This window comes from Theobroma cacao, chromosome 5, assembly GCF_053813885.1.
Source record: "Theobroma cacao isolate CCN51 chromosome 5, ASM5381388v1, whole genome shotgun sequence".
Classification (NCBI taxonomy): Eukaryota; Viridiplantae; Streptophyta; class Magnoliopsida; order Malvales; family Malvaceae; genus Theobroma; species Theobroma cacao.
Genome location: NC_142643.1, coordinates 36,522,947 through 36,538,675, shown reverse-complemented (window position 1 = coordinate 36,538,675; position 15,729 = coordinate 36,522,947). Strand labels below are relative to the sequence as shown.

Below are 15,729 nucleotides of genomic sequence, written 5' to 3'. Positions count from 1 at the left end.
CTTCTAGGGGTCACCAGTTCAGTTGTCCAATTAACTCAAAGCGATTAGAATTTGAAATTGAAACAAAGCGACTCATCAGCATTCCGCTGTCCAAACCACTCTTTGGAATTTATTTTTAAACGCAATTGGCACATGATTACATTATCCTATCATTGAGAAAATTAATTTACAAAAGCTAGTTGAAATCTGATGATGTTTTTGTTTTTTTTTTTTTTAATGTTTCCGAAATGCAAATAACATGTCCCCATTCAGTGAATCTAAAAGATGTCCCAATTCAATGAACCCCATATCTATATCAATCCCACACCTCCTAATTCCCAACGATAAAAATGCAGGGCTTTAAAAGAAAATATTTCAAAAACAGGGTTATCTTTGTTTTACTTTTTTGATTTCCTAAAATATGAATATTTATTATTTGATGGAGCTTTAATTATGGAATGCATCGACAAAGTTGACAATGTTGAAGTTGTAAAATAGTGGTCTGATGATATTTGGACTGACCCTTTCTCCAGTACAGCAGAAATGATTACTATTTGCTTTGGGTCCATTCCATACATCCAAGAAATAAGTATATGTTTTGTCAATTTTTTATTGAATTTTGTTTTCTTGTGACCGATAAGATGATGAGGATCAGACAACAAACATTCTGCCGCATCACAATTACATATAGAAGCTTTCAATGGCTACAAGAGTACCTTCCTAAATGCCCAAGGCAAGGTCTCTAATAAAGAAAAAGCAAATGCATTTTTCCTCATTTTCTATAAAATTTAGAGTTTTGAATTTCTTTAATCTAAAAAATTGAATACATATATTTATCATTTAATTAAATACTTAAAAAAATAAAGATATTGTAAGACTGAAACATTGACAATCAATTAAGTGTGGGAAGTTAGAGAAACCAACACCTGGCTGAACATAGGTCATTGTTTCCATCAAGCTTTATTGAAGAATCAGAACATTGATTGCAGCAGCTTTAATTCAGTAAAGCGGGGTATTGGAGTCAAGCGGCAGCAGGCATGGATGGAGCTTCATCACAGCCAAAACAAAAGCGTCTTGTATTACATTCAGTCACCACCCCCACCACCCCTTTGGAGCAACTGGCTTCTGCTTTCTGTGCAACTGATCAAAGTAAGAGCCACATCGATTTCCAACTAGCAGAGCGTGACAGTGATGAACCCCAAGCGCCAGGATACGAAGCTATACCCACCATTAATCAAGCAAAAGACACCTTGCTGTCGATCGTGAATCCTCATCTTTGGAGGAACCAATGTCAGAGATTCACTGAGAAGTCTAATGGTAAAAGTTATTGGTCGCAGCAGGGAAGCCTTCTTTCACTTGACCATGGCAAGTTGCTTGCTGAGGCAACCCGCAACTCCAAAGCAAGTGATCTTGTCTTCCATTAAATATTGTTCTTAATTATGGGCATTTCTTTATTCATGATTGGTTTCGTAAGGAAAATAAATTTGTTCATTATAACTTAATTTTGCATCAACACAGGTTATTAGCTTATGCTCTTCTCGACCAGAACAGCAATATCCAAACATTTCCAGGATTTCTGGAACTCGTGCTAGCTCTGTTTCCTCCGGAGGAAGGCCTTCAAACATCAAAACAAGAATAAAATGGACGGTAGAACTTCATAAGAAGTTTGTCAATTGCGTCAATCTCCTTGGTGGTGCGGAGAGTAAGCAGTTTTTAATTTTATAAGCAAAGTTTTGCTGCTTGAATAAAACAAGAAAGATTGTTTCTACTTTATGTACCAAAAAAAAAAAAACATGGAATGTTCCCTTATTAATATTCATTAACATTTCGATGAATCATAGAGGCAACACCAAGGGCAATACTGAAGCTAATGGAATCAAATGGGTTGACAGTCCTTCAAGTCAAAAGTCATTTGCAGGTAAATAAGTTTTATACTATATACTGGTCTTTTTTTAGGTGTACGTATGGGAAATTACAAGGTTGGAGTGGAGATTTGAACTCTGAACCTCAATCATTTTAAGGAGGGTTATAATCATTAGGCCAAACCTAAGCCAATTTCATAGTTGCATATAGAAAACAGTAGTAGTATTTTTTCTTTCCGCCCTCTACTTTAAGTGATTATTTGCTGTGCAGAAATATCGATATGCAAAATACATTACGGGATCCACACAAGGTAAACTCTGATAAGCTGAAGAATCTTTCTTTTCTTTTTTATTTAATCTTCATGGCCAAAGATAAGCTGAAGATTAACGTTTTATGTTTTTACTGGAGTTGATCAATGCGATTCCCTGTTCATAAATCATAAAAACTAGATAGAATATCAAACTGGGACCTAATTTGAAGCAGCATTAATTTTGAAGTTGATATTCCTTCACAACAAAACAAGTTTGTCTCTTACCGACTTAAAATGTAAATATGTTCACTTTGCTGACAAACTTTTTATCTAATAAGAATGACCAATTTTTACCGTAACAACTTAAGAAACTGTATAGGGAGAGATTAGGAAGTGTTGCAAATAAGTAACAGTATATATCAGAGATGGCAAAGAGGAATATGGGGTAGTCTCTAAGGTACTAGGTGTTATAATAAGTGGAAGAGAATAGATGAACGGTAGATTAAAGTTAAAAATAGGTAGAAAAAAAACAAGTAGTAGAGCCAAAGCTAAGAATAGATAGAGAACAGGCGGGCGGTAAATTAAACTGAGAATAGGTGATCGATAGAGTAAACTGAGAATAAATAGAGAATAGGTGGAGGAGAGAAGAGAATTAGGGAGACGTTGAAAATATATTTGCACTAGTTTCAAAAATCTTTGTTTTTTAAAATGAATTGTAAAAACTCTATATATAAAGCTAAAAGAAACAAATACTCAAGAATAAATTCTAAAACACTTAGTAAATAACATTATTTTTTTTTTGAAAAGTAAGAAGCGTATTCATTCATTTCTCGCAAGAGATAGGAGTCCCCCTTCAATACAAGCAAGAGCTCCTGACCTTGGCCAAAAATCTTCCCAAGAACAAAAGAGGAAAAGAACCCAAAATCATGACACAGGCAAGTCACCCAAACCTTTTGGAAACAAAAACAAAATAAGGAGAGCATTAATGTACATAATAGGTAACAATTATGTAGATATTAAAATAGTGATTTTATTGTATACAATGAGTAACAATTAAGAACCCATCATGTGGTCTTTGAAGTAGTACATTTTATGACTATAAATAGTACAATAAGACTAATTTTTGAATAGAAGGTAAAAGGGAAAGGATATGAGATTGAATAAGGTATGAAAGAACAAGGTAAAAATGAAAAGATATGAAACAGTAAGGTAAGAGTGAAAAGCTATGAGAGAGAAACACTTATATCTCCTAATAATTATTTCCATTTCTAAACCATTAAGCCACACACTCTAAAACATTCCAAATTGAAAATAACCTATAGACCTCATCACTTGTTCCAAGTTACTTTTATTACTATTCACGTGAAGCTATTATCTCACTTTTTTTAATTGTTCTCTTTATTCTCGATATAATTAACATTATACTTGCTGTAAAACAATTTTCAAAGAAATAATATATTAATAACCAAAACAAAGTATCTAAACATATTTACTTTTGATTACTGATTGCATGTGGTGGATGATAACAATTAGCTTTGTAAAAATGCCATCTATAATTTTCTATCCTATGTTATTTTATCTGAATTCTAAAGGTTCACACATTGTTTTAGTTAGTAATTGTGGTATTCTGATTGAATTAAACTTGGTAGATTTTCTCATCTGTTTTGTCATATCTTTTAAACTTGTCAATTTGTTTGTGTATTAATAGATAAATGATAAGTCCTAAAATCATTTATCTTCATTTTTGGTCACAGCTAAACCTGACCAAGGAGTTGATGATGATGACTTACCTATGCTCTATTTGAAAAGGTGAGCTTAATGCACACATAATACAGTTTTAAAACCTTGACTTTTCATTTTTTGCTTTTAGTATATAAAATTTCGAGCAATACAGTATGGGAACACACCTTCTAACTCTCTAATCTCCATATTGTGTAGTGGCATGCAAGTAAAAGAAATACTACAAATGCAGCTCGAAGTTCAAAGACATCTTTGCGAACAATTAGAGGTATCACCTCGTTTTTAATTCTTAGCTTAAAGCTATAACTAGATTTGGTTGGCTGAAATCTTTTTCATGGAATTACTATATCACATATGTGAATATATACTTAATAGTATTCATTCCTGGATTTAATTTGGTTTATATTTGTACTAGTATAAAGTATTCTAAAATAAATTAAACTTGGAACTAAAAAGGATTTTTTTTTATCATTCCTAAACAAACATCAACTGAATATTGGATTTTAAGTTGGTTTCCTGTTTTTTAAAACATTCCTAGTTGCATCTCTAAACATTTTGCCTTGATTTATTTACTGCAAAAACATGGGAATTTGATCATTTAATTTCATTGCTAGAATGATTTTCTTATCATGTTTGTTAATTATTTGTGGGCAGATTCAGCAAAATCTGCAGCAAGCAATACAGGAACAAGGAAAGCAAATTCAAATGATGCTTGAGCAGCTAAAGAAAACAAATAAGGCCTAACTTGGATATTAAATCCCACTACATAACCCTATCAACTTTAATGTAAACCTTAAAGTTTCGAGTGGATGCTTTTGTTTTAGAGGAAATGAAAATATTAACCATGACATTATTTTAGGATAAATAAAATCTAGAAAAACTCTTATATATCTTTAATTTTCAGTACTCTAATTTTGGATAATTTTTGAATGACTGTAGTTTTTAGATAAGAAAGAGCATATTATTCCAAATTAAATATAATTAATCTAAGATTTACCAAGTATCTTTGGATGCTTAGACCTATTCAAAATTACTCATACAAATATAAACCAATTTTAAATTAAATGCTTAATAAACTATGATTAATCAATTTTAAATTGAATCTAAACATTTATGACTTGAGAAAAATTAACTTTCTCATGGAAAAAATAGAGTTTGATTTAAAAAAAAAATCTTCAATTAAATTTTAGTTTGGGAGTGTATTATTTAGATAATATTAAATGAATATTTAAATAATTAATATAATAGAGTTGGTATTAACTTGATATAGTATCTTTCCCAGCATTCAGTGTGTCAAATAGACCTGAAGTAAAGGAAATGTTTTTTAGTGTAACACTTTGGGGCTTTAATTGAAATAATTAAAAACTATAAGGTGAATACTGCAATAAAAATTAAACTACAAGGTTTCACATATAATATTCCCCAAAACATAACATATATGATCCTTAAAACTAAACCTGGTAGAGGGCTACAAGAAAGAGGAATCAAAGAACCCAATTTTGCAGCAGGAAACAAAGCCAAAAGAAGAAGCAAAATAAAATGGAGGATATGAAGAAGAGAAAGATGGAGGAGATGGGAAACAACGGAGAGTTATCGACTCAAGAAGAGCTACGTTCTTTGCTTGACCCTCTCGCTAAATCTCAGCTCGTCGATCTTCTCTCTAGACTGTATTTTCCTTTTTCTTATCACCCTCAATTTGTTTTATCTTCTCACTAGAAAATCCAAGTAAATTTGACTAATAATGAATGATGATTTCTGGGTTTTCTTTTCTTTTTTCTGTTCTTTAAGGGTATTCTTTATCATGGGTTTTTTGAGAGCTGGTTTGGTCAGTTTAAGGTTTTGGTTTTGGTTTCGGTGAATTAGTTGTAACTTAATGGTTTTCTAAGTTTGTTTTGAAATTATAAGAGTCCTCAAGTGACGCTAGAACAGCTGCAGAAGGAAATTTTGAATTTTTCTTTTGCTTTGAAAATATGGAGAAAAATATTGCATAGCTAGCTGACCATTTCTGGATTTTTATGAGGCTGTTAGTACATTGTTATCATTTTTTAAAATAACTAACGGATATCGATCTTGTAAAAATATGCAATAATCAGTTATAAGCTCATTTTAATTGTAGTGAAAGGATACTTTTGTGTCTATGTTTTTTTCAAAGCCTTGTCGAGTTTCCAGGAAGTTCTTTCCTTTATGTTCAAAAATTTCAGTTGTTGAGCTTGAGCTACTTGCTTTTTACGAATAAAAGACTGTTGGTTGTAGTGATTTAGATTACTGATATAATGAGCTTGGCCTTGTGGGTTTCTTGAAAAGTTCATTTTCGTTTTTGCAGAAGCATAGGCCTTTTTCTATATATTCAGAACATTTTCTGAGCATGCTTTTGGCATCTGCTTATGCATTTTCCCATATTGACCATTTTCCCGGGCTTGAGTTTGACTTAATTTTAGGATATCTCTGTATTTGCTTTTGACATCAAGACTATTGTTTTTTGTTCCCTTGGTTTGGTTCCTATTAGATTGCCTTTAGTAAGTCAATATGGCCTTTTCCAAAGAACTTTCTGTCGTTGAGAAGGGGTCTTGATTTATATTCTTTTACCTCTTGAATTGGAGTAGATGTTAGACCAAATTTTTAGTTTGCCTACCCTTCATTTTTTGGAAGTTCTAAAGAGGAGAAAAATATAGAGAGAAACCTACTATACATATCCACAAACTGTGTCACCTGTGCTATTTTATGCTGTTAAAAGGAGTAGATTGTTAGTAAGTTCATTAGTTCAGAGAGTGAAATGACATTCATTCTGGAAAGGTCAAAAACCGCGAAGATGCATTGTTTAATGCGTATATCAGAATGCAAGTGTTATTTTGCTTTCAGTATTCAGGTCAAGAAATGATTTCTAACTTTATTACATGGTAGTCTTCTAGCCTTTATGCCAATAAAATAAATATTCACCAATGAAATGGTTAAATCTTTAAAGATTTGAGTAACATCCTTAAATCATGGTTTTCAACATATGAAATGAAAGTGTCAGTATCTGAAAGTGATAGGCTATTGTGGCTTAGAATCTCCTTTCTTCATAGTTCATCTTGTGTGTGAAAGTGCGTTGCTTGTGTTAAGTGAATGGGTGCTATACGACTGTTGCTTGAAATTGTATGCTGTGTGATTGACTCTGTGAACGTGTGTTTATTTGCATGTTGACGCATAAAGAGGGTCCCAATATCCTTCGATTGCTGAAGAAATTAAAAGTATTGCCAGTTCAGATCCTGTACACCGAAAGCTTTTTGTTCGTGGCTTAGCCTGGAATACCACTTCAGAAACCTTGTGTGCTGTGAGTGCATAGCTGATTGCTGATTGCCGATTGCTGTTTGTGTTTTCTGTGATATTGGGGTGATTGTCCCACATGATATAGAGTTCTGGTGTACTTTTCCCATAATTCTATATCTTCCTCTTTATTATTTATTTTAATATGAACTTTTAGAAAGCCTGAACTCGGAACCATTTTAACTGAATGTATTGAGCCTAAATTTTTGGTCTAGGCCTTTCAAATGCATGGAGAAATAGAAGAAGGGGCTGTAATCTATGACAAAACCTCTGGAAAATCTCGTGGCTATGGTTTCATTACTTACAAACACATGGAGTCAGCGCAGAGTGCACTTAGAGCACCCAGCAAGCTTATTGATGTAAGCAATAGCTAGTTTTCAGTCTTTGCATGCTGGGCACTTTCTTGTAAAAACATGCATTCCATCTCATCTTTTTTTTTTCTTCAAGAATGAGACTTGCATGGAATCTCAATCCATTTCTCCTTTTGGGATTTGCTACTCACCAGTCTCTCTCTTTCTCTCTCTCCATACACTCATTCATTCAACAAACGTGAAGGACAATGGGAACATGTTTTTAATGGAAGCCACATTAATAGAACAAATTTGATCTAAGTATTCTATTTACATGAATCTGATAAAAGTTTACTGCTAGGACATGTAGCGAATGTGATATGGATTTCAATTCCCTGAATGCCTGTGCATAAAATAGCTTCATTTTGGCTGCTAGTATGTAATACTATAGTTTAGTGTACATCCATATTTTCTGTGGAGTAGGAAAGATATTTGTTGCCATTATGGTCCTGCCATCTGGAGTTATATATTAGTCTATTGTCAAGCTAAATATTGAGAGGATAAAGAGAAGGACAAGAAACCCTTTCTGGATCAATAACAGAACATAACTTTGAGAGGTGGAACACCTGCAGTAATAGTTTAAAAGCACTGGCTTTGATGAAGAATGGAATAAAGGCAGCATGTATGGGAATTTAATTTTGTAATCTTGTGTTGACATGGAGATCTTTGTTGTTTGTTATCATGCAACTTTGATTACATTCCCTGGGGTGCTGCTTTAATAGTATCCCCTGGTAACAAGGTTGTAAGATAATTCAAATGATCATATATAAAGTATTATCATTATTATCAACATTATAATTCTCTCTCTCTCTGTCTCTCGGTATTTTCTATAGTGAACATGGAAAGTATATTTTATGTCATGCATACATGCAACTCCAAGGTACGCTCATAGCATAAATAACTAAGAATATGTACTTGCTTAGCATGCGTTATGTCCTTTGGTATGCACATGATTGTTACTTTACTATTTTGATCGTTAATTCTTTATTTTCTTGAATGGTTTGAACACAGGGCCGGATGGCTGTATGTAATCTAGCCTGTGAGGGGTTAAGTGGGGCAAGTACCACACCTGATCTAGCTCAAAGGAAGCTCTACATTGGGGGCCTATCACCAGATGTCACGAGTGAGATACTTTTGAATTTTTTTGGAAGGCATGGTGAGATTGAGGAAGGATCGGTTGCATATGACAAAGATACAAATGAATCACGGTGCATACCTTCTCTATCTTTGTAGTTATATTAATTCATTTATTTTTGAATATACTTGACACGTGAAGAATTGTTATTATTTTCCTTTCACATGCAGTGGGTTTGGTTTTGTCACATACAAGACAGTGGAAGCTGCAAAGAAGGCCATAGATGATCCACAAAAGATCCTTGGGGTAAGTGGACAATGCCACTACATGTGCAGTATGGCATGCTTAATGTCTGACCTTTGGAGAAGAAAGGTCCTTGTCTTACAAAACCAGTTCTTTTTTTCATTTTGACAAAATCTGCTAATTACAGATGGCATTTCAAGCAAAGATGAAGTTAGCAATCCAATTATTTTGTCTAAATCCTGTAAACACTATGATAGAAGTGATAGAATGCAAAAAGGATGACATTATAAGTTTACACATGGAGGTTGACATAGCAGGGACTGATTCTGCCAAAAATAACAAAATAATTTAATATGACTATTGCCGTCTTGGAGATCTATAAAGTAATTGCTTGACAGTTTGTGTTTTCTTGCAGGGGAGAACTATCATTGTAAAGCTTGCTGATACCCACAAGGGCAAACCTGTACAAACACAGTTACCTGCAGCAGCTGTTGTTCCTGTTGCCCTGCCTATGGCACCTAGCTACCCACAGCCTGGGAAAGCACATCCCACCGCTGCCCCTGCTGGCTACACGTATCCTCAAACCATAGCATCGTATCCGGCTTCTTCATACCCTAGTCCTCCAGCGGCACCTGCACCATACCCAACCCAACCGCTGATTCCATACGCTCCCCTTGCTGCAAAGAAGGACCCGCAAGGAATGCCACCAACTACGCCCATGGGAATGGGTGGGTACCCATATTACATTGGCAAACAATAACGAAGTCTCAGGCAATTCATGGTGATAGTCGAATCTCCATTTATGGTTGTGCTATTAATGCGACTATTTAGTTTTATACATATAAAAAATTCACCGTCACGTTTGGCCTTGCAGTTAAATGACATGGTACAACTATATCTTAAACCAACTAGGCGAGACTAGGAGATGCACGTCAAAACAAGATGAGATGGCAAGTTCTGATATAGGAGAGCTTAGTGATAGTCTTCCGTTTTTCTTCTTCCTGCATTTTCCTAGCTTTTTTGTAGTTTTAGTTAATTGTAATACAATTTGTCTAATTAATATTATTTATTTTCTAAATTCGAATTGAAAGTGATATGTAATAAAGTTCTTAATTTATTTGTCCAAGGATACTAGGATCCTTCAGAATTTCTCATCACGTTTATGTGTATTACTATGTGTTTATGTGTATTGCTGTTTTTTTTCCCCTACTTGCTAGAGTTTGCCAATCTCATATTATATACGAAATTTGAATGTAATTGTTAATATATATATATATATATATATATATATATTAATGATTTGAATTTTAAGTTTTGAATCAGTAACGTGAGTTAAATTTAAACAGTTGTTGAATTAGTGTGTAATTTGCAAAATATGAGAACTCTTCTATTAAAAATTCAATCAGGCCTTCTTTTTTCTTTTTTGAGCATTTTTTTTCCATTTTTCCCTTTTGTTTGTTTTTGTTTTTGTTGTCATTCTTTGTTAATACATTTATATAAAGGCATGGAGTAGAAATAATTAAATTTTGATTTAAAGAGAAACGACAATTAATCTGTGAAATTAAATTGATTAATTATTTTTTAAAAAAATAAAAAATTACACAAATAATTATAATAATAATAAAACAATAACACTCAAATATTTGATTGATGTATAATTTTTATGTTTGAACAAGATTCAAATCTCTTTTTTCTTAAATCCAAATTTAATAATAAAATAATAATAATTACGACATTTGTCCTTTATCATGCCAAGCTCAAATACAGCGCAAAATAAAATAATATTGGAAATGAAAAATAGAAAGATGAAAGATAGGAAATTTGAAATGAGAGAAGAAGGAGAAGAAAGGATTGTGACCATCCTACCCTTCTATAAACCTGCGTCGTCCTAAAACCCTCCCGGGAGTCAGAAATTTAGTGAGGCACACTGAAACTATTTCATGGCTGGCATTGTATCAGTTGAAGAAGTATAAACAAACAACAAACTATCAAACAATACTCCCCAAACTTCTCAAGTAGACAAGAAAACCAAAGAAGCCCAAATCACAGGTAAAACAGCAAAACTTGAACCTTTTCAGCTTTGCAGAAGTTTATCTTTTCTCTGGTCTCTCTAGCTATTATTGAGTAGGCTTCATATTCGATCAAACTAGTCATGACCCATTTTCAGAAGCTTAAGAAACCATCTATTCTCAAATGGGTGTCTTCTTATTTTGTTGAGAACCAACTAAAACCCCCATTTTGGCAAACGGGTTCATTTCACATTGCACAAAGGCAAAACCCTAGACTTTATAGGACAAAAAGATCGGTTGTAACTGAAAATTCTGATAAAACCATGTTTTCTGATGGCGAAAATGTTGCGCGAATCCCTCGTGCCACTCTAAAAGAGGCTCAAGCTGCATTATTGGAATATTTGCATTCTACTAGAAGTATTCATTTTACAGATGCAGAGAATATGAGCAAAAACTCTCCTCATTTTTTACAAAAGCTTTTAAAGAAGGTTGAAAGTGAAAAGGATGTTGGAAGTTCTATGACGCGGTTTCTGCGTTACCATCCCATTAATGAATTTGAACCTTTCTTTGAGAGTTTGGGATTGAAACCTTGTGAGTATAGTCCTTTACTTCCCAGGGATTTGATGTTCTTGAGCGATGATTGTTTGTTGCTAGAGAATTATAGGGTCTTATGCAACTATGGGATTGAACGAAATAAGATTGGTAAGATATATAAGGAAGCAATTCAAGTGTTTCAACATGAATTTGGAGTTTTGCCGTTAAAGCTTCAAGCTTATCAAGAACTGGGGCTTAGTCAGTCTTTTATGGCAAAGGTTATTGTTTGTGGTCCTCATCTTTTGATTGGTGATGTAGATATGAAATTTATTAAGGTATTAGAGATTTTGAGGAGTGTGGGATTTGATTATGCTTGGATTGAGGAGCATTTGTCAGAGCATGATTCTTATAATTGGAGCATGATACTTCGTGTTCTCAACTTCTTTAGTGAGATGGGTGGCAGAAGTGAGTTACATGGGTTAATCAGCCAGCATCCAGGGCTTCTGTTTGAGGGTTCAGGGTATAGAATGCTTTCACTAATTGCATTCCTGTTGAAATTTGGATCTCCACTGGATCAGATATCTTCTACGTTTCTGCAGTTTCCAGAAATCCAAGTTGGGCAATTTGTTTCAAATTTTATCAAATGTTTTCTATTTCTTCATGAGATTGAGATGGAGGTGAATGAGATTGGGAAAATTGTGTGTTCTTACCCCTTATTACTTGGTTCAATCATGTTGAAGAAAACTAACAGTTTACTTGGTAACTTGAATGTCGGAAAAAGGCGACTTTGTAAATACATCCAGGAGAACCCCCAAGAATTGAGTAAATGGGTCATGGGAAAAAGAGTTGTGCGATTACCAGACTCAGGAGAGGACATAAAGTCGCAGAGGTTAAGGATGAAGTTCTTGTTAGACTTGGGATATGGAGAAAACCCTAACATGATCAAGAAAGCACTCAAGGTGTTCAGAGGCAGGGGAGGGGAGCTTCAGGAGAGATTTGATTCTATTGTGAATGCTGGTTTAGATAAGAAAGATGTTTCTGAAATGGTCAGAGTATCCCCACAAATCCTAAATCAATCAAAAGATATCATCCAAAAAAAGATCAATATTCTAGTGAATGAGTTGGGTTACCCTTTATCCTCTTTAGTGTCGTTCCCCTCTTATCTTTCCTATACAACACAGAGGGTCAGACTTAGATTGGCAATGTATAGCTGGCTCAAAGATCAGGGAAAAGCAGAGCCTGACCTGGCCTTAAGTACTATAGTTGCATGTTCGGACAAACTATTTCTGAGGCAATATGTAAATCATCATCCTAGTGGCCCTCAAGTTTGGCAGGATTTAAAAGGTAAATTTTTCCCTGAATAAATGATATCATTTGCCTATTTATTGTACTTTTATAGGTTATGCCTTGCAACTTGCCACCACAATTGTCTGAGGATACTTCATTCTGTTTCTTCTAAAATGCAAAAAACTTTGCCTAGCCTATACATAGTAGAGTGAAGCCAGTTTTCTTCAACTTCCATTAACCTATTTTGCAAAATTGATTTGCATCAGGTAATAAATTTTTAGATTCTGGTCCTTACTTTATCCTTTTGTTGGTTCAACAGTTAGGCAACCATGTGCATTATTTATAACCATGACTTCAAAGTGAGGCCATCATGATACTAATATGACTATTTCCTGCTGTAACTTTTTATTTCTTCAACAACTGGTTGGCATAAGTACACTGAAGTTTTTAAGATGAAATTTCTACCACACCCTGTTGATAATGGCAGTTTCTCCACCCTAGACAGCTAACTTTTTCTTTTTATTCTGTAAAATGAGTTAAACAATTTGTTTAGTCATCTCTGTAACCCTTGTGAAACTTCTCCACATTAACACAGTAATTTGTTTATGCTATATAGTTGGCAGTGATCCATTATCTCACATATAGTTGAAGGTCTTGACATTTACCTGTAGGCATAGAACAAGAGGAGAGGTTTATCATAGATTGCTTACTCACAAATTAGAAGAAGAGCGAGAATGATTTTCCATCCTAGTCTAGATTCCTCATTTTAGATTATATAAATTATCATATGTAAAACTAATGATTGTATCTATGTATAACCATATCTATCTTCATTTCACTTCACTTGTTGTATTGTTATTAATATTTGACAATTTGATGCTGAAAGGAACTGAAGTATCCAAGAAAATTATAAAGCATAAAAAGGCATATAAGGGAAAAGGTAATTATGTTACCTGTACCAGAAGGTAGGTCAGCATGTAGCAAAGGATGTAGAATATGTTAAAAATGAAAGGATACTTACTAAAACCAAATATACTAAAATGAATAGGAAAAGCAAATTATTAAGTAAAGCTCACTATTTATGTGGATTTTGTGTTAAAGGTCTAATGAAGAGGTTCTGGTTCTACAGATATACATAGGAGTTCTGCCTTGATGAAAACCAGTGGAATGCATATTATATTACTCCATGGATGCCTTCCCGGGGTTTTAGATAATATATGTAGTTATCATCAAGTTTAAGCAGTTTATTGACCTCAGAGACTGAAGGAACTTTGATTTCAATCAAAACAATAGGGATTATCAGTGAAATGTTGGAAAGACAAGCTAGGAATGTTGGCCATAAACTTCTTTCAAAACAATGCAAGGGACTAACATATTAGTTGGAACCTCTTATTAGGTATTGACATAGTAAGGGAGGAATGAGCAAAGGCAAGACTGGCTAGGGAATTATCTGTAGCATAGTGAGCTTTGCAGAGCAGATGGTTAACTGAAACAAGCGTTCCAGCATGTGTGGATACGCTATATATGAACCATTTCTCTTTGAAAATATATTGCAGGGTAACATTAATGAAACTGTTGAAGCAAACGCGTGAAATAACCTTACTGCCTGCACTTGGCTGCTGTTTCTTTTCCTCTTTTGCTTTCTTTTGGGGGAATGGTAGTAATGGCATTAAAATTTTGCTGTCAACACTACAACTTCAATTGTTATTTAATTTAAAATATTTTACACAATTACTTTGTTTCCAACCAAAAGCATGCACTATAAATGCTAAATCTGTACAGCAAGTTCTGCAAAATCAGATAAAACATATTCAATTCTTGTCCAATCATGTAAACATTTTTGTAAACTGGAAACAAAATTGAGGGCTCTTCAACGCTCTCTCCCAATACTCAATACTTCTTCATATCATCCATGAAAATGATTGAAAAGATAATAAGCACTTTCCAGGAAGCTAATATGACCTCTAATTGATAATGGAGTCATATTAAATCGCATAAATATTGAAATATTAACTTAATTAAACCTTACAAAAGGACTGCAAAAAAAAATTTAAGCAAAACCTCCAAATCAAAATAATATAAAATGAAATCATACTAATTTATCATCAATAAAGCTTGTATGATGAATATGAGATGAAATAAGAAACATGTAATGTGTAAATAATAGATACAACATCAAGAAAGGAGCAAGTAGATTGTAGTTGATAGCAGAAAAATATAACCAAATACCTAATCAAATAAAATAAAGACAAAAGAAAGAAAAATGAAAAAACATACAGGAAAGGATCATGGGTTCTATATAAAAAGCCAAAAAAAATTATCAAAATGAAAAAAACAATTCAAAACAATAAAATCTAAAAGTTATCAAAAGTTTTCCTTAAACTTAATTTATAAAGAAAGTAACTGAAATGGTAAATGGATTGATGAGGATGAAGATAATTATTATAGAAGAAAAATAAAGATGCTCAACTCCAGATGATGATGGAGAGTACAATAGTAAATAATTCTAATAAATAACTAAACAATTAATGGAATAAAATAGAACAAAATTATGTAACATCATAAAGAAAACTAATCCTAATTTATCTCAAAATTTAAATCTCTTAAAGAAATTGACATTAGGTACTCGGATTCAAAAAACGATTTAAACCCAAAAATATTCAAACTCAAAACGCTCGGAATTCGAAATAATTAAAAAAAAAAAACCCATCATATACCGCATCTAATCAAACAACTCAAAATTTATTATATTTGTGTTATCGCTTTTTAGAGGATTACCTATAAGCCAAAACAATTGGAATTGGTAGATTGTTGTTGGGAGTTGGGGGAGTGGCCTCTTTTGGATATCTTGAAGACTAGGTTTTGCAGATTTCACAACCACACAAAAGACTACATCAACTACTTTTGATATGATGAAGTTGAATTTGGTATAAATTTCAAGGTGAGTTGATTAAACAACCAACTCTGTTAATATTATCATGTTAATTACTCGCAATATTTCATCGACCCCAAGTCCCCCAACAGTTCCAAAGGACAAAGTTCCATCATCTCAATAAGGAACACTGCACATTGTTGGAACTTGGAAACAAAACA

The 15,729-nt window shown here is 33.4% G+C and overlaps 3 protein-coding genes across 7 annotated transcripts; all 3 read left to right on the top strand.

The window, feature by feature from the left end:
* The first annotated feature begins 923 nt into the window (after nucleotides 1-923).
* LOC18599085 (myb family transcription factor PHL5-like) lies at nucleotides 924-4,688 on the top strand. The gene is made up of 7 exons (XM_088806874.1): nucleotides 924-1,379; nucleotides 1,498-1,681; nucleotides 1,821-1,897; nucleotides 2,113-2,152; nucleotides 3,847-3,901; nucleotides 4,031-4,100; nucleotides 4,487-4,688. The coding sequence occupies exons 1-7, from the start codon at nucleotides 1,017-1,019 to the stop codon at nucleotides 4,574-4,576; spliced, it is 879 nt and encodes a 292-aa protein (XP_088663000.1). The 5' UTR covers nucleotides 924-1,016; the 3' UTR covers nucleotides 4,577-4,688.
* Nucleotides 4,689-5,290: 602 nt separating this feature from the next.
* LOC18599084 (UBP1-associated protein 2C-like) lies at nucleotides 5,291-9,963 on the top strand. 4 transcript variants are annotated; one of them, XM_007028897.3, is made up of 7 exons: nucleotides 5,291-5,499; nucleotides 7,025-7,145; nucleotides 7,354-7,497; nucleotides 8,500-8,696; nucleotides 8,794-8,869; nucleotides 9,222-9,587; nucleotides 9,681-9,963. In XM_007028897.3, the coding sequence occupies exons 1-6, from the start codon at nucleotides 5,372-5,374 to the stop codon at nucleotides 9,564-9,566; spliced, it is 1,011 nt and encodes a 336-aa protein (XP_007028959.3). In that variant the 5' UTR covers nucleotides 5,291-5,371; the 3' UTR covers nucleotides 9,567-9,587; nucleotides 9,681-9,963. The 4 variants fall into 4 exon arrangements, with proteins under 4 accessions (XP_007028959.3, XP_007028960.3, XP_017977919.2 ...); XM_007028898.3 differs by having other exon boundaries at nucleotides 8,794-8,935; XM_018122430.2 differs by lacking the exon at nucleotides 7,025-7,145 and having other exon boundaries at nucleotides 5,362-5,499; nucleotides 8,794-8,935.
* Nucleotides 9,964-10,619: 656 nt separating this feature from the next.
* On the top strand, nucleotides 10,620-14,262 carry LOC18599082 (transcription termination factor MTEF18, mitochondrial). 2 transcript variants are annotated; one of them, XM_007028894.3, is made up of 2 exons: nucleotides 10,620-12,693; nucleotides 14,033-14,262. In XM_007028894.3, the coding sequence occupies exons 1-2, from the start codon at nucleotides 10,959-10,961 to the stop codon at nucleotides 14,056-14,058; spliced, it is 1,761 nt and encodes a 586-aa protein (XP_007028956.3). In that variant the 5' UTR covers nucleotides 10,620-10,958; the 3' UTR covers nucleotides 14,059-14,262. The 2 variants fall into 2 exon arrangements, with proteins under 2 accessions (XP_007028956.3, XP_088662304.1); XM_088806178.1 differs by lacking the exon at nucleotides 14,033-14,262 and adding an exon at nucleotides 13,766-13,991.
* The last annotated feature ends 1,467 nt before the right edge of the window (nucleotides 14,263-15,729 follow it).

Coding starts and splice junctions, on each gene's coding strand:
- LOC18599082 (XM_088806178.1), top strand. CDS start 10,959: ATGACCCATTTTCAGAAGCTTAAGAAACCATCTATTCTCAAATGGGTG. Junction 12,694..13,765: donor AGTTTGGCAGGATTTAAAAG/GTAAATTTTTCC, acceptor CTGGTTCTACAG/ATATACATAGGAGTTCTGCC.
- LOC18599085 (XM_088806874.1), top strand. CDS start 1,017: ATGGATGGAGCTTCATCACAGCCAAAACAAAAGCGTCTTGTATTACAT. Junction 1,682..1,820: donor TCTCCTTGGTGGTGCGGAGA/GTAAGCAGTTTT, acceptor GATGAATCATAG/AGGCAACACCAAGGGCAATA. Junction 3,902..4,030: donor CCTATGCTCTATTTGAAAAG/GTGAGCTTAATG, acceptor CATATTGTGTAG/TGGCATGCAAGTAAAAGAAA.
- LOC18599084 (XM_007028898.3), top strand. CDS start 5,372: ATGGAGGATATGAAGAAGAGAAAGATGGAGGAGATGGGAAACAACGGA. Junction 5,500..7,024: donor GTCGATCTTCTCTCTAGACT/GTATTTTCCTTT, acceptor TGACGCATAAAG/AGGGTCCCAATATCCTTCGA. Junction 7,146..7,353: donor CTTCAGAAACCTTGTGTGCT/GTGAGTGCATAG, acceptor TTTTTGGTCTAG/GCCTTTCAAATGCATGGAGA.